Source organism: Anopheles coustani, chromosome X (assembly GCF_943734705.1).
Source record: "Anopheles coustani chromosome X, idAnoCousDA_361_x.2, whole genome shotgun sequence".
In the NCBI taxonomy this organism is placed as follows: domain Eukaryota; kingdom Metazoa; phylum Arthropoda; class Insecta; order Diptera; family Culicidae; genus Anopheles; species Anopheles coustani.
In genome coordinates this window covers 7084965-7104202 of record NC_071290.1, presented here as the reverse complement: position 1 = coordinate 7104202, position 19238 = coordinate 7084965, and the positions used below count along the sequence as shown (strand labels likewise).

Genomic DNA, 19238 nt, shown 5'->3' with positions numbered 1-19238 from the left:
TGATAATTTGTTTTAAAAATCAATTATGGAAGCTGTAGGTAATATACCTCGCAAATGTGATTACATCGCGCTGGGCTTCGGTACAGATGGCGCAATATGACATCGCCATCGGCTGGATGCCTTAACACGGTGGACATTGGCCAAGTAGTCCATACGGTGGAGCATTAGAACAAGTTTGAGGATATTTTCTTTTTGCTTCATCTGGAATCACATAGTGTTTTTTTATTGCTCTTCATGATCGATTTTTTGCTCACTTTCCACAATTTCGATAGACATTCCTGCTGATCGATCGTCGTGCATAGATCAATCGTTCAGCTTTCGTTCGGGTTTATCGTAGCTGTTACTGTGCTTCTTCTTTCCTCGCTGGCGGGCATAAAGTATGTTTATCAAGTCTTTTCGCTCTGCATATGCATTGAGTTGTTAAGCCATCCCATCGGGGAAGCTTACTATTTCAAAATGAACTTTCGTAAAGGACGACCAAATATCACCCACTGCTATCTGGCTGTGCTTTTTCACCTAGTCTGTCGTACTGTCTGTGTTTTTTGGTGATAGTGCTTACGCTTATGCTGATTGTACAGCATAACACACTTTCCGTCATGATGGTCAAAACATAATATTAAAAAAAAACATAAACGTTGGTAAAATAAACTGGTAAAATAAGTTGCAACTCAAGCTACCGACAGATTGTACACGTTTCTGATTGCGGACTAGATACGTTGAAATTACTGACTGTACAATTGCGTTCAATGTAAAAATTAAAGCACGCACTCCTCTTTTGGCTCTTGTCCTCGCGAATTTGGCTACTCTTTCAAATGATTAAATTAGCATAGAGGTGCTACTGTACAAACGATAAGAAGTAAACTACTATTTTATCTAAATCCTTTGCGAAGCGGATGCTGCTCGTACGAATCATAATGTACTCAAATCAATAAGAGTATGTCTCTGTGTGTGTGTATGACTGACTGTGATTGTACAAAACATAATTAGAAAGCAAAATAGCTCAAAAGGATCGCTTCCGCGATCATTCGTATCGTAGTCAAAATAAAAGAAAAAAAACCTAAATCTCCAGTTCGTTGGAGCAACCGGCCGGTTTAGTTGGATTTTTTAGCATCCTTTGGCTCTTCCTTGGCCTGACCGCGGCCAAGAATCTTTGCCAAACTGTCCCAGATGCCGCCGAACAGCAGCGCACAGCTCAGGTTCTCGAACGGCACGAACGGATCATGGATGCCAAGCAGAATCGACGACAGCTTGAAGTACACCAGGAAGATCACGATGCCAAAGTACACCAGCGCATGGGGCGCCGAGATCAGGTCGGTCTTCTTGTCCAGCACGAAGATAATGGAAGCAATCAGCGAAGCCTTGGTGTAGCTGTTGATAGTTAAACGATAAGGGAAAAGAACATTAAATAACAATCGAACCAGACGGACAGGTTAAAGGGAAGGAATAGGACTCCACTTACAAGCTCGGCTGCAAGAACTCCATGGCGGTCGGTGTCCACACACCGCGGATCAATCGCTCAATCAGCTTGGTGAAACCGGCACCGTTACCCTTCAGTGTACCGATGATGATCATGATGATGAAGGCGTTCGGGTAGAGCTTGGCGGCGTGCGTTACACCATCGTGGATCTACGAAGAGTGGGAAATTAACATAGGACATCATTTCACACTTCCGGAACAACGTTTTTCATTTAGAGAGGTTTTTAAAAGACTATTTTTAGCTAAATATGACGAGCATTGAAAGCAGCAGCATCCATCTTTGTTGATCAAGGTATTTTTGAATGGGTTGTTGCAGAATATAACGATTTGTTTTGATCGTGGAGCACGATTTGTTGGATGCTTTGTTGATTGTAGCACAGCGTGATTGTTGCTTGACAGGTTCAAGCATTTCAACAGGTACAGGAATGCTCGATGTTTTTAACTATCAAACAAGAAATCCGGAAGCACGCGGTCGGGCGAAATGTGGCATTGTCGCGTGTTCAACTTCGCTTACCTTCTTTGCACGATAGATCTCCTTCATTGCGCTAGCGACCAGCTTGATTGGCAAAAACTTGGCCACCTTGTAGCCGATGTCGAACGGAGTATAGAACACGATGTACCAGCAGGCGGTCGCCACCAGCAGCTGCGGGGTGTTCTTGAGCGGGGCCAGAATCGGCTCGCCGAGCAGTCCATTCGCGACCATGCCACCAGCGAACACGACCAGCATCGTGGACAGCCAGCAGGCGAGCGGATGCTTCCGCGAAAAAGCGTGCGCACCGGCGCCAAGATCTTCCTTCACCGAAAGCGCACACAGCAGGCTGTGCGCGATATCGAAGTACGGGAACATCTTCAGCTTTATCACCTGATTGGCGATATCGAGAAACGCTTCCGGATCCATTTTGGCGAATTAAGTGGTTTTCCCACACCTGGTTACACCTCGAATTTCTGGTCGCTCGCAAACGCAACTCCTGTGGATCGGGCGAAAAGAGGGAATGATGATAAATTTACACATTTTCCACCAGTTACTTATAGAAGATTTACAATGTTTTGCCATTCGAAACACCGGAGAATGGAATTTCCAACAAAATTAATCACAATGTACAATGTAATTTCAACCCAGGATGTGCCACTTTGTTTAAACACATTTTGTTAATCACCCACCAGCGACCTCGCATGCACGCACTCTAAATTAGTAGCAGGAAAGGAAATGAATGTCATACGGTAGATTATGCAATTTAGCGTTAATATCGAACATTTCTATTTCCTAAACGGTCGTTTAAAGGAAAAAGAGTATTAAAGGAACCCCTTTCACGGATGTTTAAGATATGGAAAAAATCAACAAACCCAAACCGGAATGCACTAGGTACGCACTGAAGAGATCTATCCTTGGAGCGGCACAACACGGCGACAACTGCACGGCTCGAGCTACGCGCCACGAAAAAGGCCCGGGATTCCCAGGATTTTACGCAGCTAAAGCGGCTAATGGGAAGATGGGAGACAACCACTCATCCCATGTGTGCGTGCGAGATGCTTGGTTAAGGGAGCGGGGGGTTGGACACATTACGGCGGGGTAGCCGACGGAACCAGTACCCGACGTATCACCACTGAAGATTATTATTAAAGCGATGAAAATAGAGTCGAGTGTTTCCTTTTGCATATTAGTAGCCGAGATGAAGATTGTTGTAACGAAATGAGCAAATCTGCTCCTTGGTGATGCGTGCGGCCACAGAACACAAACCTCTCTTTGCCTGCTAGAGCCGTTCAGGATTTTACTCGCGACAGGGGATGATCGGGTGCTCGCTGGGACTGATAAATCACTATGGCGGGCTCGCGCGCCAAACAACTCGCTGTTTCCGGGAGCACAAACTATTTCGGTACGCTCGGTGTCCCCTGCTAGAGACCTGCGTAACCAGCTTGGGGAGCTGTATCTCTTCAGGTCTCGCCGTGAGCTGGCAAATCGAACAAGCAACCAAACCAAACCGCCCGCTAGATCGGCGTGCTCTACACTGAGGAAAACAGTTGTGCCTCATGGCCACACACTCGTGCCGAGACCGTGCATAGGAGTATCTAGTCTGTCGTACTCTCTTCTACCCGACGCCATAAACCTTGGCCGGTGGACCATCGGTCGGTGGAACTGTGTTAATTTTAGAACTCTTGCGAACGGTGCGTAAAGCAGATCGCCGACCAGATGCTTCGAGCACTGACAGCATTCCTCACGAGAGGCCTCAGGGAAGATCCAGATTCTCGGTGTGTTCTCATAAAACACATGCAATATTTGAAGCAGGAAGAAGTTTAAGGGTAACGTGTCGTGATGGCACGTGCGTGTGGTGTCTTTCTGTTTCTCCTACGATAGCCGGCGACCGCGCCGCCACACGTTCTGGCAAATTTGAGGCATCTGACTAAAGACCCTCTCGGACTATGGTAAAGCGAGGAAATTAGAGAGCACATGGCGTTTCCTTGCTATACATATTCTCGCTCGTGAGCTGATTTGGAAGCAAGGTTATTTATAAAATCGACCACCCGCCATGCACAGCTTCTCCCCTGTAGAGCATCGCAGCAAATGCTTATACCAAGACAATCATTGTGTGCATTCGATCGGTGCGCGACAAAACTGGCCCCGAGCCCTAATCATCTCCCAATGGTAGGTTTGACGGAAATGAGCCGAATTTGCTGTGTTTGCCTTTCTTTGCCAAACACCCTTATTTTGTTCAGCATTCATCTTTACAGCACACTTGTTTTGCACAGCAACCCGGCATCGCCATCGTTGATCGGATGAGGAAGCTAAAACAAGTAAATAAAATATTAATATATGTTTTACCGAGTTATGACAACCGCTCCCACTGGGATAAAGGATTGGAATTTGCAGTATCTGGTAATAATATTAGATAATCGGTGCTAAAACTTCGTCACCACTCACAGAGACTTTTATTGTTTTGATCTACGCTTGATAGGCCACAACACCTTGTGTCAAAAGCAGCTCGACCCAAGCGGCTCGTTATAGTAGAACTCGTAGTCATGCGCTTTAACCACAGTAGAAAAATTAGAAAAGTATGGATTTGTTCACATTTACTTATCTAGCTGATAATTTATTCCTATCGGTATTTAAATGCATAAATAAAGTAGCAATAAATGTAACGGCGTTACATTCCATCAAGAACAAATAGCAACTGCGTTTGTGGTATCAAATTGACAGCTCGATGGGCCAATCAAATAGTCAGGTACGCTACTTTTCAAAAGAAAGGTGTTAATTTTAATTTATTGGTTGAAAGGAAACAAAAATGCATAAAATATTAATTCCATTTGCTTACAATACCGTTGAGTTCCATAAATAATTAAGTCTCATAAATATATTCTTACGTTTTGGTTAAATCTAAATTTGAACAACTTATGAAACGGAAACACGGGACTTGGCCAAACTCTGGCCGAAATTTTCGTTTTCTCATTTGTTTAATGCATATGGTATACGCGGAGAACTGGCTGGCTTATTTGTACTCCAATGGTAAAGCACGTCGAGTTGTACGATGGTAAAATACAAACCGTCTGGAGTTCTCCAGATAGTGGCAATGGCAATGCATACTGCTTAACATCCCTCCAAGAAACCATGACCGATAAGGTTTCCCGCATCAACAGCAAACATATCCAGCGGGTGTTATGACATTAAACATATATTTCTTTCAAATATATTCAATATTTACGATAATAAACATTGCCATCATCACATGTTCAACTGGTTGGTTCATTAAAGTGAATACAGTCCATTGGTGTGATGCGTTTGAGTAAATTTTATTGTTGCTTATTACATTACGCTTTTCAATAGTGAATATTTGTAACCATTACAGGTTTATATGTTTATAGGTATATCAACAATCCTCGATTCATCAACATTAATTCACACTTAGGCTGGTTTTTTTTTTTGTTTAATCAATGCCGCACGCAAAACTGCAACTCTGGCGTCTTGCAGGTAGGTTAAAATAGTTCTTGTCTTGTATCATCCATATTGCCCTTGCACTCAACAAAAATTTGTAATACGTTGCAACTGCATACTGAGACGTTTGCTGAGTTCATTGTTCGAAAGTTAATTCAACATTTATCATGTTGTACGGATCATTCTGCGTTGTGCACTTCGGCGATACTGAAATCCTCTGATCTACACCAAATATGTTGAGAAAGCTTTTGATCCTTTAAGTTCAAGTTCTTAACTAAAATATCACTAAAAGATCGCAGTGATAAAGTGACAAGTGAATGTTGCGACACCCGTATCACTTTTCTCGAATAAAACACATGGGAATGGAATGTACGCCATGGCAATGAAATTAGATTCACACACATAGCATGCATACGCGCACATTCTTCCACGTGCTGCTGTATCGGTTTTCGCAGGCACTAAAGCTTTTTCAATGAACCACTTTGCCGTTGCTACTGTAGCAAATGGGTTTTCATCAGTTAATCTTTTTGTAAAATTTAAATTACAACAAAAGACTGACATTCTGGATATTGCGCTAAAGCTAATAAACAGGATGTTACTTCATTTCTTGTCCATCAAATATAACATCACCAGGTGGGAATTACTGAAGTATTGTAAAACATGCAGAACGGACATTACCTTAGGCAAAATTACAGCAAGAGTTGGTCTTTTTGGCTGTCTTGTAAAAGGCTTTACTCTGTATGGAGAGCGACTCTGACTTGTAAACCAAATCATCTAGTTTTTCGCCCCGTTCCAGCACAGACTCGATGGTGTTCTTTAGTATTATCTTGGTTTCGTCTAGATCCTCTTGCATGCGCGTCAGCGCATCGGCTTCGCGCGGATCCTGATACTTGCTCAGCGTCGCCGGGAGCGTTCCAAACTGAATTGCCGCCTCGTTCGTTGTGACGGCCCACTGGTCGGAGCTAACTTTGGCTGAGAAATCATCCAGAACTTTGGTCAACAGTGTATGTCCCACGCGCTGCGGATATTCGTGGTCAGCGATCAGCACGGCTCCCAAGTTATCCGCTCGTACGTAAACATGGCACATATACACATCCTGCTTTACCGATTGCCGAGTGGCTGCCTGTGTTCGTTCGACGAGTGTTTTACTTGCAAAACTGAAAGGAAGGAAAATCAGAAAAACATACATCATTCCAGCATTTACGAGAGTGTCAGATGCACATTAGTTACCTAATAAACTCCTGGACCGAGCCGCGCTGGAAGAATGAGAAACTCTGCAGATCATAGGACGATTTCAACAGGCGCGCCTCAGTCGGTGCCTTATAGAAGACACTGATCGCGTATAGCTTTACCATGGTACTAGCTTTCGAGGTTCAGTAAGGAAAATTTCACGTATCTGTAATACATGTACAAACATTAGCTTCTTTATGGAAACAAACGTAGCGCAACACATCTTCTAGCCAGTAACAATGAGAGTAACGTTTTCAATTTTAGCTCTGTTTGCTCGAGTTAAAATTGGACCTTACACGTAAACAGAGGGCACTAGCATAACATTTTCTCAAGCTGTTTAAGAACTAATCACCTTCAACAAAGCCTGACTAACGATGCGGGGGAGTATTGTGTGACAATTTTGTTATTTATGTATCAAACTGGATCACTACAATATGTACACAAGAGTTTGGTGTCGATTTTCTTGACTATGTAAAGTCTCTGCATTACCAGCTCATTACAGTGAACGCGAACAGAGCACCAGCACGTTTGACATCGAACGGAGTAGGCAAGGCGTTTACGTCTCTGTAGAATAAAGGTTAACCCATTTCAATCATTTGAACGAAACGCCAAACTTGTCAAATTGGACAAATTCAGTCGGATTTCTCAACTCATTCGCCTTCTACTAGCATTAAAAAGCCTACAATTTTTACAATTAATAAAATATTCAAATACTTTGTCCAGTCATACGCATCAAAATCAGAAAATCTTAACCTGCATATGTCAAGAGTCTTGAAGAATTTTATTTCAGTTTGACGTTCGCATATAGACGTTGGCGTCATGACGTTGGCATATAGACGTTGGCGGGGTATAAATGATTTACGCTACATCATTGATGCATAGTGAAAGCTGCACACGGTGCTACCAAACACTGAAAAAATGTACATTAAACCTATAATTTACAGTTTGTTAAAGCAGTATTACATGATAACTCTCATTCGTTTTTGTATTGCTTCGTTCTAGCAACCTTGGGCCAGAATGGAAATCGTTTATAATAGGGCTGTCAGCAACCTGTATAAACAACTTATGACGCCGAGAAGGCAACGCCACCTGCGTTGTCAGCTAGAATTTACGCGATAACAAGTGGAGGCGTGTTGTGATTTAGTTTCGGTTGTTTTCGGTGCTATTCTGCTTAGTTTAGTTAAACACTTGTCTGGGTTTCGCAGATAAGTTAGAGATCTCGCATAGTGAAATTGTAACAGAACCAAGTTCAAAATGGAAGAGGAGTACGACGACGAGGCTTGGGTTGGACGGAACAGTCAGCTGGAGGAAGAAGTAAGGCGCTATTTGTAATGTAGAATACTCAGAGCATCTGCCTTTATGTTTTACACGCCGTCTTATTTTGTTACATTTTGCTTGGCAATCTTTAGAGATCACCAACGTTGAGATGTAAATGAAAATTTGGTGATTTTCAGCGTCTTTAACAACATACCGCCCATGAACCAACTTACTGTTGGAGCATAGCCACCCCTTTGTGACTGAAGCACTGACCCATTCCTTTTTATCCGTTAGGCTGATGGACCGGAAGAACCTCTGGATAACCCACAAGAGGTGCTGGACGAGTGTGTCTCGAAGTTTGCCACCTCCGACTACATCATGGAACCCGGCATTTTCACACAGCTGAAACGCTACTTTCAAGCGGGCGGCACGCCGGAACTAGTGATTAACCAGTTGTCTGCTAACTACACAGCTGTCGCGCAGATGGCTAATTTGCTGGCGGAATGGCTCATTTTGGCCGGTGTGCGGGTGACGGACGTGCAAGCTATGGTCGAAAACCATCTTAAAGACATGATCCTGAAGACGTTCGATCCGAAGAAAGCAGACAAGATTTTCACGGAGGAAGGAGAAACGCCGGGCTGGTTGACGGAGATGATCGAGCATCATACGTGGCGATCGCTCATCTACCGGCTTGCCGAGGAGTATCCGGATTGTTTGATGCTCAATTTCACCATAAAGCTCATCTCTGATGCCGGGTTCCAGAGCGAGATTACTTCCATTTCCACCGCCGCTCAGCAGATTGAAGTCTTTTCACGAGTGCTGAAAACGGCTATCGCTAAGTTTCTAAGTCATCAAGAAGATTGGCAAAGCGCAATAGAAGAGTGCGCCAAAATGGTGTGCCACGGGCAGCACACATACGTGTACAGCCAAGTGTTGATTCAAGTTTTGTCACAGGAATCGAAAGGAGGATTTATCATGAAGCGACTTTCGCAAGAGATCACAAAGTATGCTCTCAAAAAGTAAGTAACCTTATTTTCACCACTATTTGCTATGTAAAGCCATCGTTTTTTCTCCCGTCAGAGGGTGTACAATAACCTTGTCAATTTCCTTACCACACTTAACATGCCACTGGGAATTTCGTACTGTGCATACATTCTTTAAGTATATTATAAACATTTATTTTTATATATTCGATGCTTCTTTCATTTCAGTAACCATAACGTCACGCCCATTACTATGGCGCTGAACGGATCCTCACGCCATCCGCAAGCGTGCGAAGCCCTGACGTCCATGCTGTCGCGTAATACATTAAATCCGGCCGATATTACCGTGCTGTTCCGGAACTACTCTTCACCCGAGCCGCCCCCAATCGACCTTATACGGAACCCGCAGTTTTTAGACCTGCTCGTCGATTCGCTGTTCAAAGTGGGGGTGAAAATCAACCAGGAGCACAAATCTAAGTACATTTACCTGCTGGGGTACGCGGCGAGCGTGGTCGAGACGCCGACTAAGAAGGGACAGTCGAAGGGCGGCCATCGTACCACGAACAAGGACGAGCTGAAGCCCACGATTCACGCGATCGAGAAGGTGCACGCCATTTGCAACGTGAGCCGCGGCTCGTCCGAGCTGCTCGGGGACATATCGACACTGTACAACTGCATCCGCTTCCCGGTGGTGGGCGTCGGAGTGATCCGCTGGGTAGAGAACACCGTTACCGAGCCGTCGTACTTCAAACTGTGCACCGAAAGCTGTCCGCTGCACTTGGCCTTGCTCGATGAGGTGGCGGTCGTGCACGCCTCCCTACACGACCAGATACTGCGCTTGCTGATCCGCCTGTTCGAATCCAAGCAGGACGAGCTGGAGATCCTGGTACAGCTCGAGATGAGAAAGATGCTTCTGGATCGGATGGTGAATCTGTTGGCGCGCGGCTGTGTCGTCCCGGTGGTGAAGTACATCAGCCAGTGCTGCAGCCGCGGCGACACAGACATCTCGCTCATCCGCTACTTCGTCACGGAGGTGTTGGAGATGGTTACACATCCATACTCGTCGGAGTTTGTGCAGCTGTTTCTTCCGATGGTGGAAAATGAGGAAATTACCGGTTCGATGCGTGGCGAAGGTGATAACGATCCTGTGTCGGAGTTCATAGTGCACTGCAAGGCGCACTATATGACGCTATAAGGTGTTTTAGCAAAGAGTGCAGACCAGGGAAGTACTTTTGCAGTGTTGGAAAATAATGATTTACTAGTCTCGTATCCTTGCAAGGCTAGACCTGTATCTTTCGTTTGAGAAATAGCCACATGGCATAACTCAATGACGGCGGGTGTGTAACACATACCGTGAGTTATATCGCTGGTTCTGGGTCCGCCTTCAATTACAAGTGAAATTGAACGTTAATGCTCCATGCAAACAATTATTACAAACTCTTTATTTGGCAACAGCATGCAAATTCACATAAATGCTATGCCAGCAATTCCTTGTTTTCTTTGACGCTGGAAAGACAGGCTCACATAATACTTTTTTACATTTAAAGCTTTCTGTAACCCTCCGTAACTAAAAAATCAAATTTCCTTCCCTCGCATAACATTGCGTTGTTCAGTTTGATTTCTTTCATCCTTTCAACGTTTACGATTAATTTAAATTAGAAAAAGATAGTTTGGAGATATAAGTTCACTTATAATATTTTTTTATGGTTTCGGTAGCTGACCGTGCCAGCAACTTTTGGGTAACAAGCGGCCGGCATCAAAGTGTTGAAAGCAATGGGATTGCTTATTTGCGTTGCGAAAACATAGCCCGTTGGACTATGTCAATCATAATAGGACAACATTTTATCGTTTCTTGTCGTCTGTCATCTTTCAGGGCTATCCGGGCGTACACGGAACCCCTCCCCAAATCTTATCAAACATGCCTATCTTATTGTTCCAGTTTTAAAAACACTCATCATTATGCTTGTTTCCCTATCATCTTTTGCAAACCTTTCTTAACCCCTTCACAGCTTTGTCCGAGCCTGACTCGGGCGGTTTTATTGTCGCACGTTTTTGTTCTACTTCCGTTGCGCGGCGTTTATTTCGAGAAAACTGTGGACAGGATTGTGAACGGGTTAATGATGGCAGACAATTTTATTTCATGCAATAATATGCAATTATACATGTTTAGTAAACCGTTATGTAGTCAAGGTAACCTCTCATTCTTCTTCTTCTTCTTGGCGTAACGACCTCTTGGTCATGCCTGCCCGTTAAGGGCTTACGAGACTTGTTTCCCTGTTGTACGTGGATAGTCAGTCCTCTCGTACAGGGGAGGGTCCGGTCTCGGTTGGGATTCGAACCCACGCCGTCGAGGTGGTGAGCCCCGGCGCTCATGGGCCGATTTTCTAACCGGCGCTACCGCTCGGCTGTCGCGGACCCCTCCCATTATTCCATTCTAATATTTGCTTGCATCAAACTAGTTTAATTTAATAGCAAAGGCACCCAACAATTTGTACGATAGGTAGTAAACAACAAAGGTCAATGAAATGTAAATAAATTAATTATATCATAAATCTGTGTTGCGTTTAACTTTTACAAACACATCTTTTTATTTCGATCTTTATTTTGCTTTTATTCTTACTTGAAACTTGTGATTATTTCTGTTCGAACGTTTTTTTAACTAGCCTATGCTTTTCAATATCACTGAGAAATGTTATCGCCATAATCTTATTCAAAGAATGTTTCAAGCCAATGCAGTGAATTTAGGTAATTAGCATAATATTCCAACTAAACTGTAGCAAGAGGTTTATGCACCATTTTCCATCGAACTGAAGGTGTTATGGAAACAAGCTAGACTACTTCAAAAGAAGTTGAGTATTTTGGCAGTTTATGCAACAATCATGAGGTTAGTCACGTACGTAAAAATCTATTTTGGTTGCTGGATTAACCGGCGGTAGTTTGATAAATTTGCGAACAATTGGTCGGGATGATGTAGCAGGGATGCATTTGATAAGCTTCAACCCGGCCTCGATCATATTTCGTTGCAATCCAGAAAATTCGTATTACGAGGTCAGGTGATATTGAAGACGTATCGATTCAGGTGACATTAAACATGTGTCAGCCGATGCACCATCTGCTTGGGAAACCCCCGATTTTGGGGTCCATACTTTAACCATTCTATCGTTGCAGCGTTCCGGTCGGTGGTTGACCATCAGTTAGTTATGATCGAAAATTGGTACGTGTGTGCGTCCTTATCGTAATCAATGTGTATGATCCGTGTGACTGCCGGTCACTATCATACGTGTCGATCTACAGCAGTTTGCAAAATGCGCCGTACAATCGGGAACATCCTCAAGGATGTTCATTTGCTCGCATGCATTTTTCCATCGCAGGAGTAGTAGCAGAAGTAGTGTGTTTTTAGTGAGTATATGGTACAATAGTTCCAAGTTATACAGTTGATCTTGTGTAGCTAAGCTTACTTTTAAGTAAATTCCGCTTTAGGAGGTGGTAGATTTGAATAAAAACGTTTACTCTTAACTAACCCGTTGGAATAACTAAACTAACCTACACTATCTAATTTAAACTCAACTTATGAAATATAAAAGTTGGTTTATTTTGAATCTTTTCATCAAGTAAGCTAGCAACCAACAATTTAAGGACAGAGAGAAGGGGTTGGGTATGGATATTTGTTTATTACCGTTGAGTATGTTTTCTAAGCGATCTAACGTTTCAATCTTATCCATGTTACAGATTGTGTACGATAGATGTTCTAAACCAGGGGTCGGCAAAGTCCGGCCCGTATAAAAATGTTAGTGCCTCATGCAAAAAACACATATCAATTTTGATTGAAATTGTCCACGATGTCAGGTTTGTTTTGCTTCCCAAAAATGAAGATTAAAATAGTTGAACGAGGTGTTGAAAGATATAGTTGATATAGATAAAGTTGAAAGATATAATTTCAAATATTATGTCTTTTAACACCTTTTTTATGAAAATTAACTATCTAGAAAGTTGATACTCCATGTAAAACGATACTATTTGGAAAACATTAATCATCATCTGGCCCTTTTTAGGAAATATATGCCGACCCCTGTTCTAAACCATGGTTCAGGAAGGGTTTTAGTCTTATGTTATGTGTGTGTGTGGATGTGGGTTTTTTTTATTTTAATTTAGGAGTTTGTCCGAAACTTAAGAGATTAAACCAACCTTAAGAAACAGTAAAGCTATCTAACATTTAAATTGTAAGAGGTTTGTCGAAAGTAATTTCTAAATATTCAACTATTTAGATATATTAGTTTTAAGCATTAGGTTAAGAAAAATGTAATATTTTTGGTACAACAAGGCCGTCCAAATATATATAAAAAAACTATTTAGACATTTGGTCACAATCAGCCATCGATCTACTTTACTAGTAGGTAGTAGATTACAGTGAATATGCCTTTTTTTCAGACGCCTGTGCGATGTATTTTGAGAGGAACTGTTTTTCTCAACGCTCGGAGCACGTTCTACTTCACACTCGGTCACACACACTCAGTGCTACACTTCGATGGCGTATGATAAAGGGCGTCCTATCAGCAGCGCAGAGATCGTTGCCGAAATGTACACCACTGTCAGCCGTCGAAGTGTGTCACCAATCGGGGTTACCTTTGTGTCGTAAAGCAACGCCTTCGGATGTTGGATGGCCATTTGCGGGCAATATTAGCCGCTTATCAGGAGGATCAGATCGGCAGCCGGGCCGGGCGGCAACGGCGACGGCGTGGTATCCTGGACGCCGGAGTCGAACGTTGGTGGTAGTCGAGCAGCTTTCGAGCAGCAGCGTTCGTACACGTCGTGCCGATATCGTGCCCGGTAAGGGTTCCCCCCCAAATCGGCCCCACACTGATACTGATGCCCCGTGTGTCACTGGAAAGGAGCACCGGGCGCAGTGCGTCGCGGTTGGGCTCGGTTAGCCGTCGGCAGTGGCTCACACTTCGCTAGTGAACAACGACCGAGGAAGCAGCTGCACAGCGCTGGCGCCACGATCTCGAGATGCTCCGCTTGGCGTAACGGCAGTGTTTCGTAGCTACGATTGAACGTGCGATAAAGGGTGGCGCGCGACGCCGCTTGTACTTATAGGAAAACAGCAAGTGACAAACTATACTATCAATTAGCGGCGCGATACGAGTGCGCCCGGCCGCTCAGTCTGCGTAGCGTCAATGCCAACCTGTGTTCCCGTTACGTTTCGTCAACACCGGAACTCGCCGAAGCTGCCGCGAACGCCGTGGAATCGTTGCCAGTGAGGACGTGGGCGACAGATAGCAAGATCTGTTTTGATATTTGGATGTACCGTTTCCGTTGCTAGATCATGGTAAGTAGGAAAACAATTATCCGCTAGTAGGGATGCATGGGGATTGTACTTCACATCCTCCATCAAAGATCCTTCCGGCTTTAAACTGTAGAAACTACGTTTTACTAAAATAATTTATTTCAATAAGATGTAGTTTCTATAATTTATATTTAAGTAAAGAATTAGCTTTCTTTGAACTTATCTTATACTTTCGCAGCCAATCTGTTCTTAGTATCTAATGAGTCTCCTCTCTAATGTTGGGCTATAAGAAGTATTAACAACAAAAATATCTTGATCGCACCTTCGGTGTCATCGGTTAGAAATTTCTGTTGCAAAAAAAAAACCAATAAGAAAGATATCTTACAATGTTGCCATAGCAAAAACCATTGGATCAAGAGTCCCCTGAGTCCCTTCAGTGTTTTAGAGAAATGTCGCCCGGATGCTAATTGTCTCTCGAGGTAACGAGGTACCGTTCCCTTATCCTAGCCCTGGGTAGAAGTGATCAGATGTCAAAGCAGCCCCAAATGAATTGAGCTGGATTTACCAAGCAGACTGATCTAGAATTGTTGCTGGGCGATAAGGAAATGAATGGTATTGTATTACCACACAATCCTGCAATGTGCTCCGCTCAATTGGGCATGCCCTTAGACAATTTCGCTCAGCTAACCCATTCGCCGGCGATCGCCATATCAATCATCACGCATGAGTCACGGGTGTTCGATTGCAACATTGGGCCACAGTCACCGAAAAGGTAAACGGATCCCGGCGAGGTTTCATGCACTGTCGTTCAGTATTATTACCCTTTTTTTTCGCAAGTCATCGCGTGTTTGTTATCAGCCACGTTCAGCACCTATCGCCCTGGGTGAGGAATTCAAGTGCCGGGTGTCGATAAGGTTTCCGTATCCAAAAACGTCGAAACCTTCGCACCGCGCACACACAAACACACACACACACACACACACGCGATCTTGGTGTCATACCCGATATCGGTGCGATGTCTTTACGGCGCAACGACGTACGCCGTTCTTCCGCTATTGGTATTTCTCACCCTCCACCCAACCGATTATCAGGCTTCGGCTACCAAACCCAACATTTACGCCAAGAGGAACGACATCGTTTTAGCGAGATTATGTCTGCGGTCTGCTGTAACGTTTTGGATTTGTTGTCCCAGAAGTTCTGCTTAAAAAATTAGACAACGAATAATTGAATATTGCCTGTTTTCGAACATCCGTTTTGAATCCGATATCGGAGGCATCTCCTAGCTCGGTCTTCCTGTTGGTGATCCTCTTATGCCCGTTGGCCCTTGAGTCGCTGCTCGGAGTTGGTCTGGGAAGACATTTCTAACAACAAGCGCCACAAGCGGCTGAGAGTGATCTTCCGCAAACTTTCGAAAGGAAGAGACTTCGTGTGTGGCTTGAAGTCTCCGAGGTCTCCGAGCAACTAGCTCACACGTCTCTATCCTAAAACCTGCCTTAATTGTAGAACCAGGAATTCGAAGTGTCGTACAAAGTCGGAGCTGGTCTGGGAAGACATTTCTAACAACAAGCAGCTAAAAGTGATCTTCCGCAAGCGGAACATGGTACTTCATGCAGCGAAAGGAAGAGACTTCGTGTGTGGCTTGAAGTCTCCGAGGTCTCCGAGCAACTAGCTCACACGTCTCTATCCTAAAACCGGCCTTAATTGTAGAACCAGGAATTCGAAGTGTCGTACAAAGTCGGAGCTGGTCTGGGAAGACATTTATAAAAACAAGCAGCTAAGAGTGATCTTCCGCAAACGGAAAATGGTACTTCATGCAGCGAAAGGAAGAGCCTCCGTGTGTGGCTTGAAGCCTCCGAGGTCTCCGAGCAACTAGCTCACACGGTTCTATCCTAAAACCGGCCTTAATTGTAGAACCAGGAATTCGAAGTGTCGTACGAAGTATAATATAAACTAAAACATTGTGGAGAATTTGTTGAAAGCGACGGAGAACACACAAAAAGGTTGTTAAAAGGTTGATAATTGACAACCAAAGCAAACATACTGGTTCCCATTCATAGGCAACTCATAGTCTTACATCACGAAATAGTATAGTTTGTTACAGTTCTAAGTTTGTTCTTACAGTTTGGTACATACCAACATTCTCTTCAGCGACAATGAATTACATGATTGTTACATCGTACCCCGTCTGGAATGCCGGAAGCCGAGCTCTCTATGCTCCGAAAACATTAACACTGTTTGGCGTCGTGCCCGGTCCAAGAACTGCGTATGCATATTACGACTTTCACGCGGGCTTAACGAAATCAAAACAGCCACGCTCGGTGACGCTCAATATTGCGATCGGTTAACCTTCAGCCCGGGTCGGCCGGCAAACTATGGGCACGCGGTTTCGGGAAGACTCGGCGACAAACACCCATACGGTTTCGGGTACAATCACGAGCCCCCCCAAAAGATCAGCTCAGCGAGATGCAGCAGCTGAGTAGTAGGACGTGCTAGCTTGAGTGAGAGTGTTCCAGTGCGAAGTGGGACGTTTAGTGATGATTGGTTTTCTTGTGGACGGTGAAGGTGAAGGTCCCTCCGTTCCAACCCGGGAGAAGGGTCACGCGGCATTCCATCGGCATTCTGGGTAAAATCTGCGCGAGGTCGCCAGAACAGCGAGCGAACGGGGCCGGCCACTTGCACCGGCGTCTTGGTTGTGGTGGTGTGGTCCGGTGCCGCGTTCGGTACGGCGCTGTACAACGATATATCGCGCCCCTGTGTTGCAATCGATAAACATTGATTAGACGCTTTAGGGGTTGGCTTTCCGGGCCGGAGGGGGGGCACCGTTAGGGGGGGCCCCCGCTTTGGCCAAAGATTTTATTATCATTGCTCAGCCATATCGCGTGTAGCGCGCCGTATCTTCCGATTGTGCACACATACCACCGATCGACCGCTGTGCTCTTGGTCCCTTTTTTTTCTCATAAACTCATATACATATATGTGCTTTCCAGCGGCAACGGGGTGTAACAGTGGCCATCGACGAACTGGCGACGGAGGACAAATAAATGGCACCGTCAACAAATGCCGAGAGTTATGGGAGCTCATTTGCATTTGCCGCAATTAGAGCGAATTCCCCTGATATTGGAACGAAATTTCATGTAAACATCATACGCTGTTCCCCTTCCGTTCCGGTCCTCTTTAGGCCCTTGGTTGGCCGTAGTCCGCACCAGCGGATCTATTATGTGACATTCTTAATATCTGCGACGCGTGTCGAAACGAGATTTTAACGCTAAGTAGCTGAATTGGAACAAAGCGGACAATTGTTTCGGCAACTAGTTTTACAACTTCACCGAGCCACGAATGCACGAGTTGTCAGGAAATCAATCGAAAATCGGGAGGCAATCTCCCCATCGTCTCAACCTCCAGAACAACCGTTTTCATTGACACCACAACGATGCAAGGTGCGCCGGTTGAGAGGTTTGCAAAATACGGTACAGCGATTAAAGTAAACAACATGACACTTTAAAATGACTATACCCGAATCGACATAACTGTGGCATAAATTTTCCACAAACCGATGGGCGAAAAACCGGTGCTATGCGGTGTTTACTTTGCATGCGCGCCTCGCCTCCGATAGCAAGTCTTGCGCGATCGGTGAATCATAAGATTGTTTCAATTAGCTTCTTTTTATAAAGCACATTCAGAGGAACGATTGATGTAGCAAATAAGGTCATCAAAAGAACACGTTGTTACTAGCTGCACATCTTGTTGATAGAAGGTAATCTATGACGAGAAACATTCCAAATTGCTAAACAAACAAATACAGCCAGATAAAATCTATGAAAAACTAGCACCCATCTAACGCTAATGAGTTTTAATCGTTGAAAAATACGTGTAATTAGTTATAAACTTTCTAGAAGGCAATTAAAAAAATAATTCTTTAAATAAGTTCTTTCTAAACAAGCAAAGAATTACTTTTGTTATTTTTTCAAATGATTTTTCGTGTATTTAACATAAAATAATGTTGCGAATACTTACTCAAAACCCTGTAATGGATCATTCGATCGCATATTTGAGCAGTTTTTGAGCATTTTACAAATACCCATACGTTCAAAAAAAAATTAATAGCAAAAACTTGTAAATTTTGAAAAATAAATAAGCTTTCATGTTTTTTGTTCAAGTCTATTGGACATAATTATATGCAGTAAAGCATAAAACGATTACGTATCGCTCTTATTCTTTGGTTTTCGATTTTAGTAAAACCTTACCTGTAACTTATATCCATTTTTTTTTTTCGAGAGAACTGTGAGTTTTCGGTACTGGAATATTGATTTTACAGTATGTAGTGCAAAGCATTCCTCGTAATACGTTAAATGATTGAAATCAAAGAGTTTTTAAGAATCTCGTTATAATTGAGTTCGTTTTACAATTTTGGTGTTGAAAAAAACCATTTACCAGTAAATTGAAACCTTTTTTCCGAGTTAACTGTGAGCTTTCGGTACTGGAATATTGATTTTACAGTATGTAGTGCAAAACGTTCCTCGTAATACGTTAAATGATTGAAATCAAAGAGTTTTTAAGAAACTTGTTGTATTTGAGTTCGTTTCACAATTTATTCGTTGGAGAAAAAAAACATTTACCAGTAAATTGAAACCGTGTTGAAAGTTTCTCCGAGAAACTTGCGGGTTTTGAATAATCATTTCAAACGATTTAATGCAAAACATTTCTCGTGAAATGATTGAATGATTGGAATCAAAGAGCTGTAAAGAAATTCGTTGTTAGTATTTTATTTCGTTTTAAAACTGCGGTCGAAAATGCTTCGTCTCGAAAACGTTAACAACACTTCGAGCTCAAAATTGCCAATAGTTCTATTCACTTTTAGAATCGAACATTAAACATATGGAAATGAAAACAAAAGTGTGTAATGCCTTCCTTTAGACAATGGGCGTTATTACTGCGGTATGATTTTGGCAGGAATATATACGGTCATATGCACCAAACGTTAACGTCACCACCTGATTCGACGAAGAGACGAGCAACCACGAATGCCGGTGTAATGTAAATTTCAAGTAAGACCGCTCGATATCGGTGTCGGTGTATTTTTTTT

The 19238-nt window shown here is 43.5% G+C and overlaps 3 protein-coding genes across 6 annotated transcripts; 1 reads left to right on the top strand and 2 right to left on the bottom strand.

The window, feature by feature from the left end:
- Window positions 1–199: 199 nt before the first annotated feature.
- LOC131268861 (trimeric intracellular cation channel type 1B.1) lies at window positions 200–4307 on the bottom strand. Of its 2 annotated transcripts, none has more exons than XM_058271146.1 (4): window positions 4295–4307; window positions 1991–2444; window positions 1460–1626; window positions 200–1368 (listed from the first exon to the last, which is right to left on the bottom strand). In XM_058271146.1, the coding sequence occupies exons 2-4, from the start codon at window positions 2372–2374 to the stop codon at window positions 1092–1094; spliced, it is 828 nt and encodes a 275-aa protein (XP_058127129.1). In that variant the 5' UTR covers window positions 2375–2444; window positions 4295–4307; the 3' UTR covers window positions 200–1091. The 2 variants fall into 2 exon arrangements, with proteins under 2 accessions (XP_058127129.1, XP_058127128.1); XM_058271145.1 differs by lacking the exon at window positions 4295–4307 and adding an exon at window positions 3215–3338.
- Window positions 4308–5354: 1047 nt separating this feature from the next.
- Window positions 5355–7146, bottom strand: LOC131268834 (synaptobrevin homolog YKT6). 2 transcript variants are annotated; one of them, XM_058271114.1, is made up of 3 exons: window positions 6928–7146; window positions 6632–6797; window positions 5355–6558 (listed from the first exon to the last, which is right to left on the bottom strand). In XM_058271114.1, exons 2-3 carry the CDS (start codon window positions 6754–6756, stop codon window positions 6081–6083), a joined length of 603 nt encoding a protein of 200 aa, XP_058127097.1. In that variant the 5' UTR covers window positions 6757–6797; window positions 6928–7146; the 3' UTR covers window positions 5355–6080. The 2 variants fall into 2 exon arrangements, with proteins under 2 accessions (XP_058127097.1, XP_058127095.1); XM_058271112.1 differs by having other exon boundaries at window positions 6984–7146.
- A 623-nt stretch (window positions 7147–7769) lies between these two features.
- Window positions 7770–10140, top strand: LOC131268892 (negative elongation factor D). 2 transcript variants are annotated; one of them, XM_058271187.1, is made up of 3 exons: window positions 7770–7945; window positions 8183–8892; window positions 9100–10140. In XM_058271187.1, exons 1-3 carry the CDS (start codon window positions 7886–7888, stop codon window positions 10064–10066), a joined length of 1737 nt encoding a protein of 578 aa, XP_058127170.1. In that variant the 5' UTR covers window positions 7770–7885; the 3' UTR covers window positions 10067–10140. The 2 variants fall into 2 exon arrangements, with proteins under 2 accessions (XP_058127170.1, XP_058127169.1); XM_058271186.1 differs by having other exon boundaries at window positions 8183–8907.
- Window positions 10141–19238: the final 9098 nt, after the last annotated feature.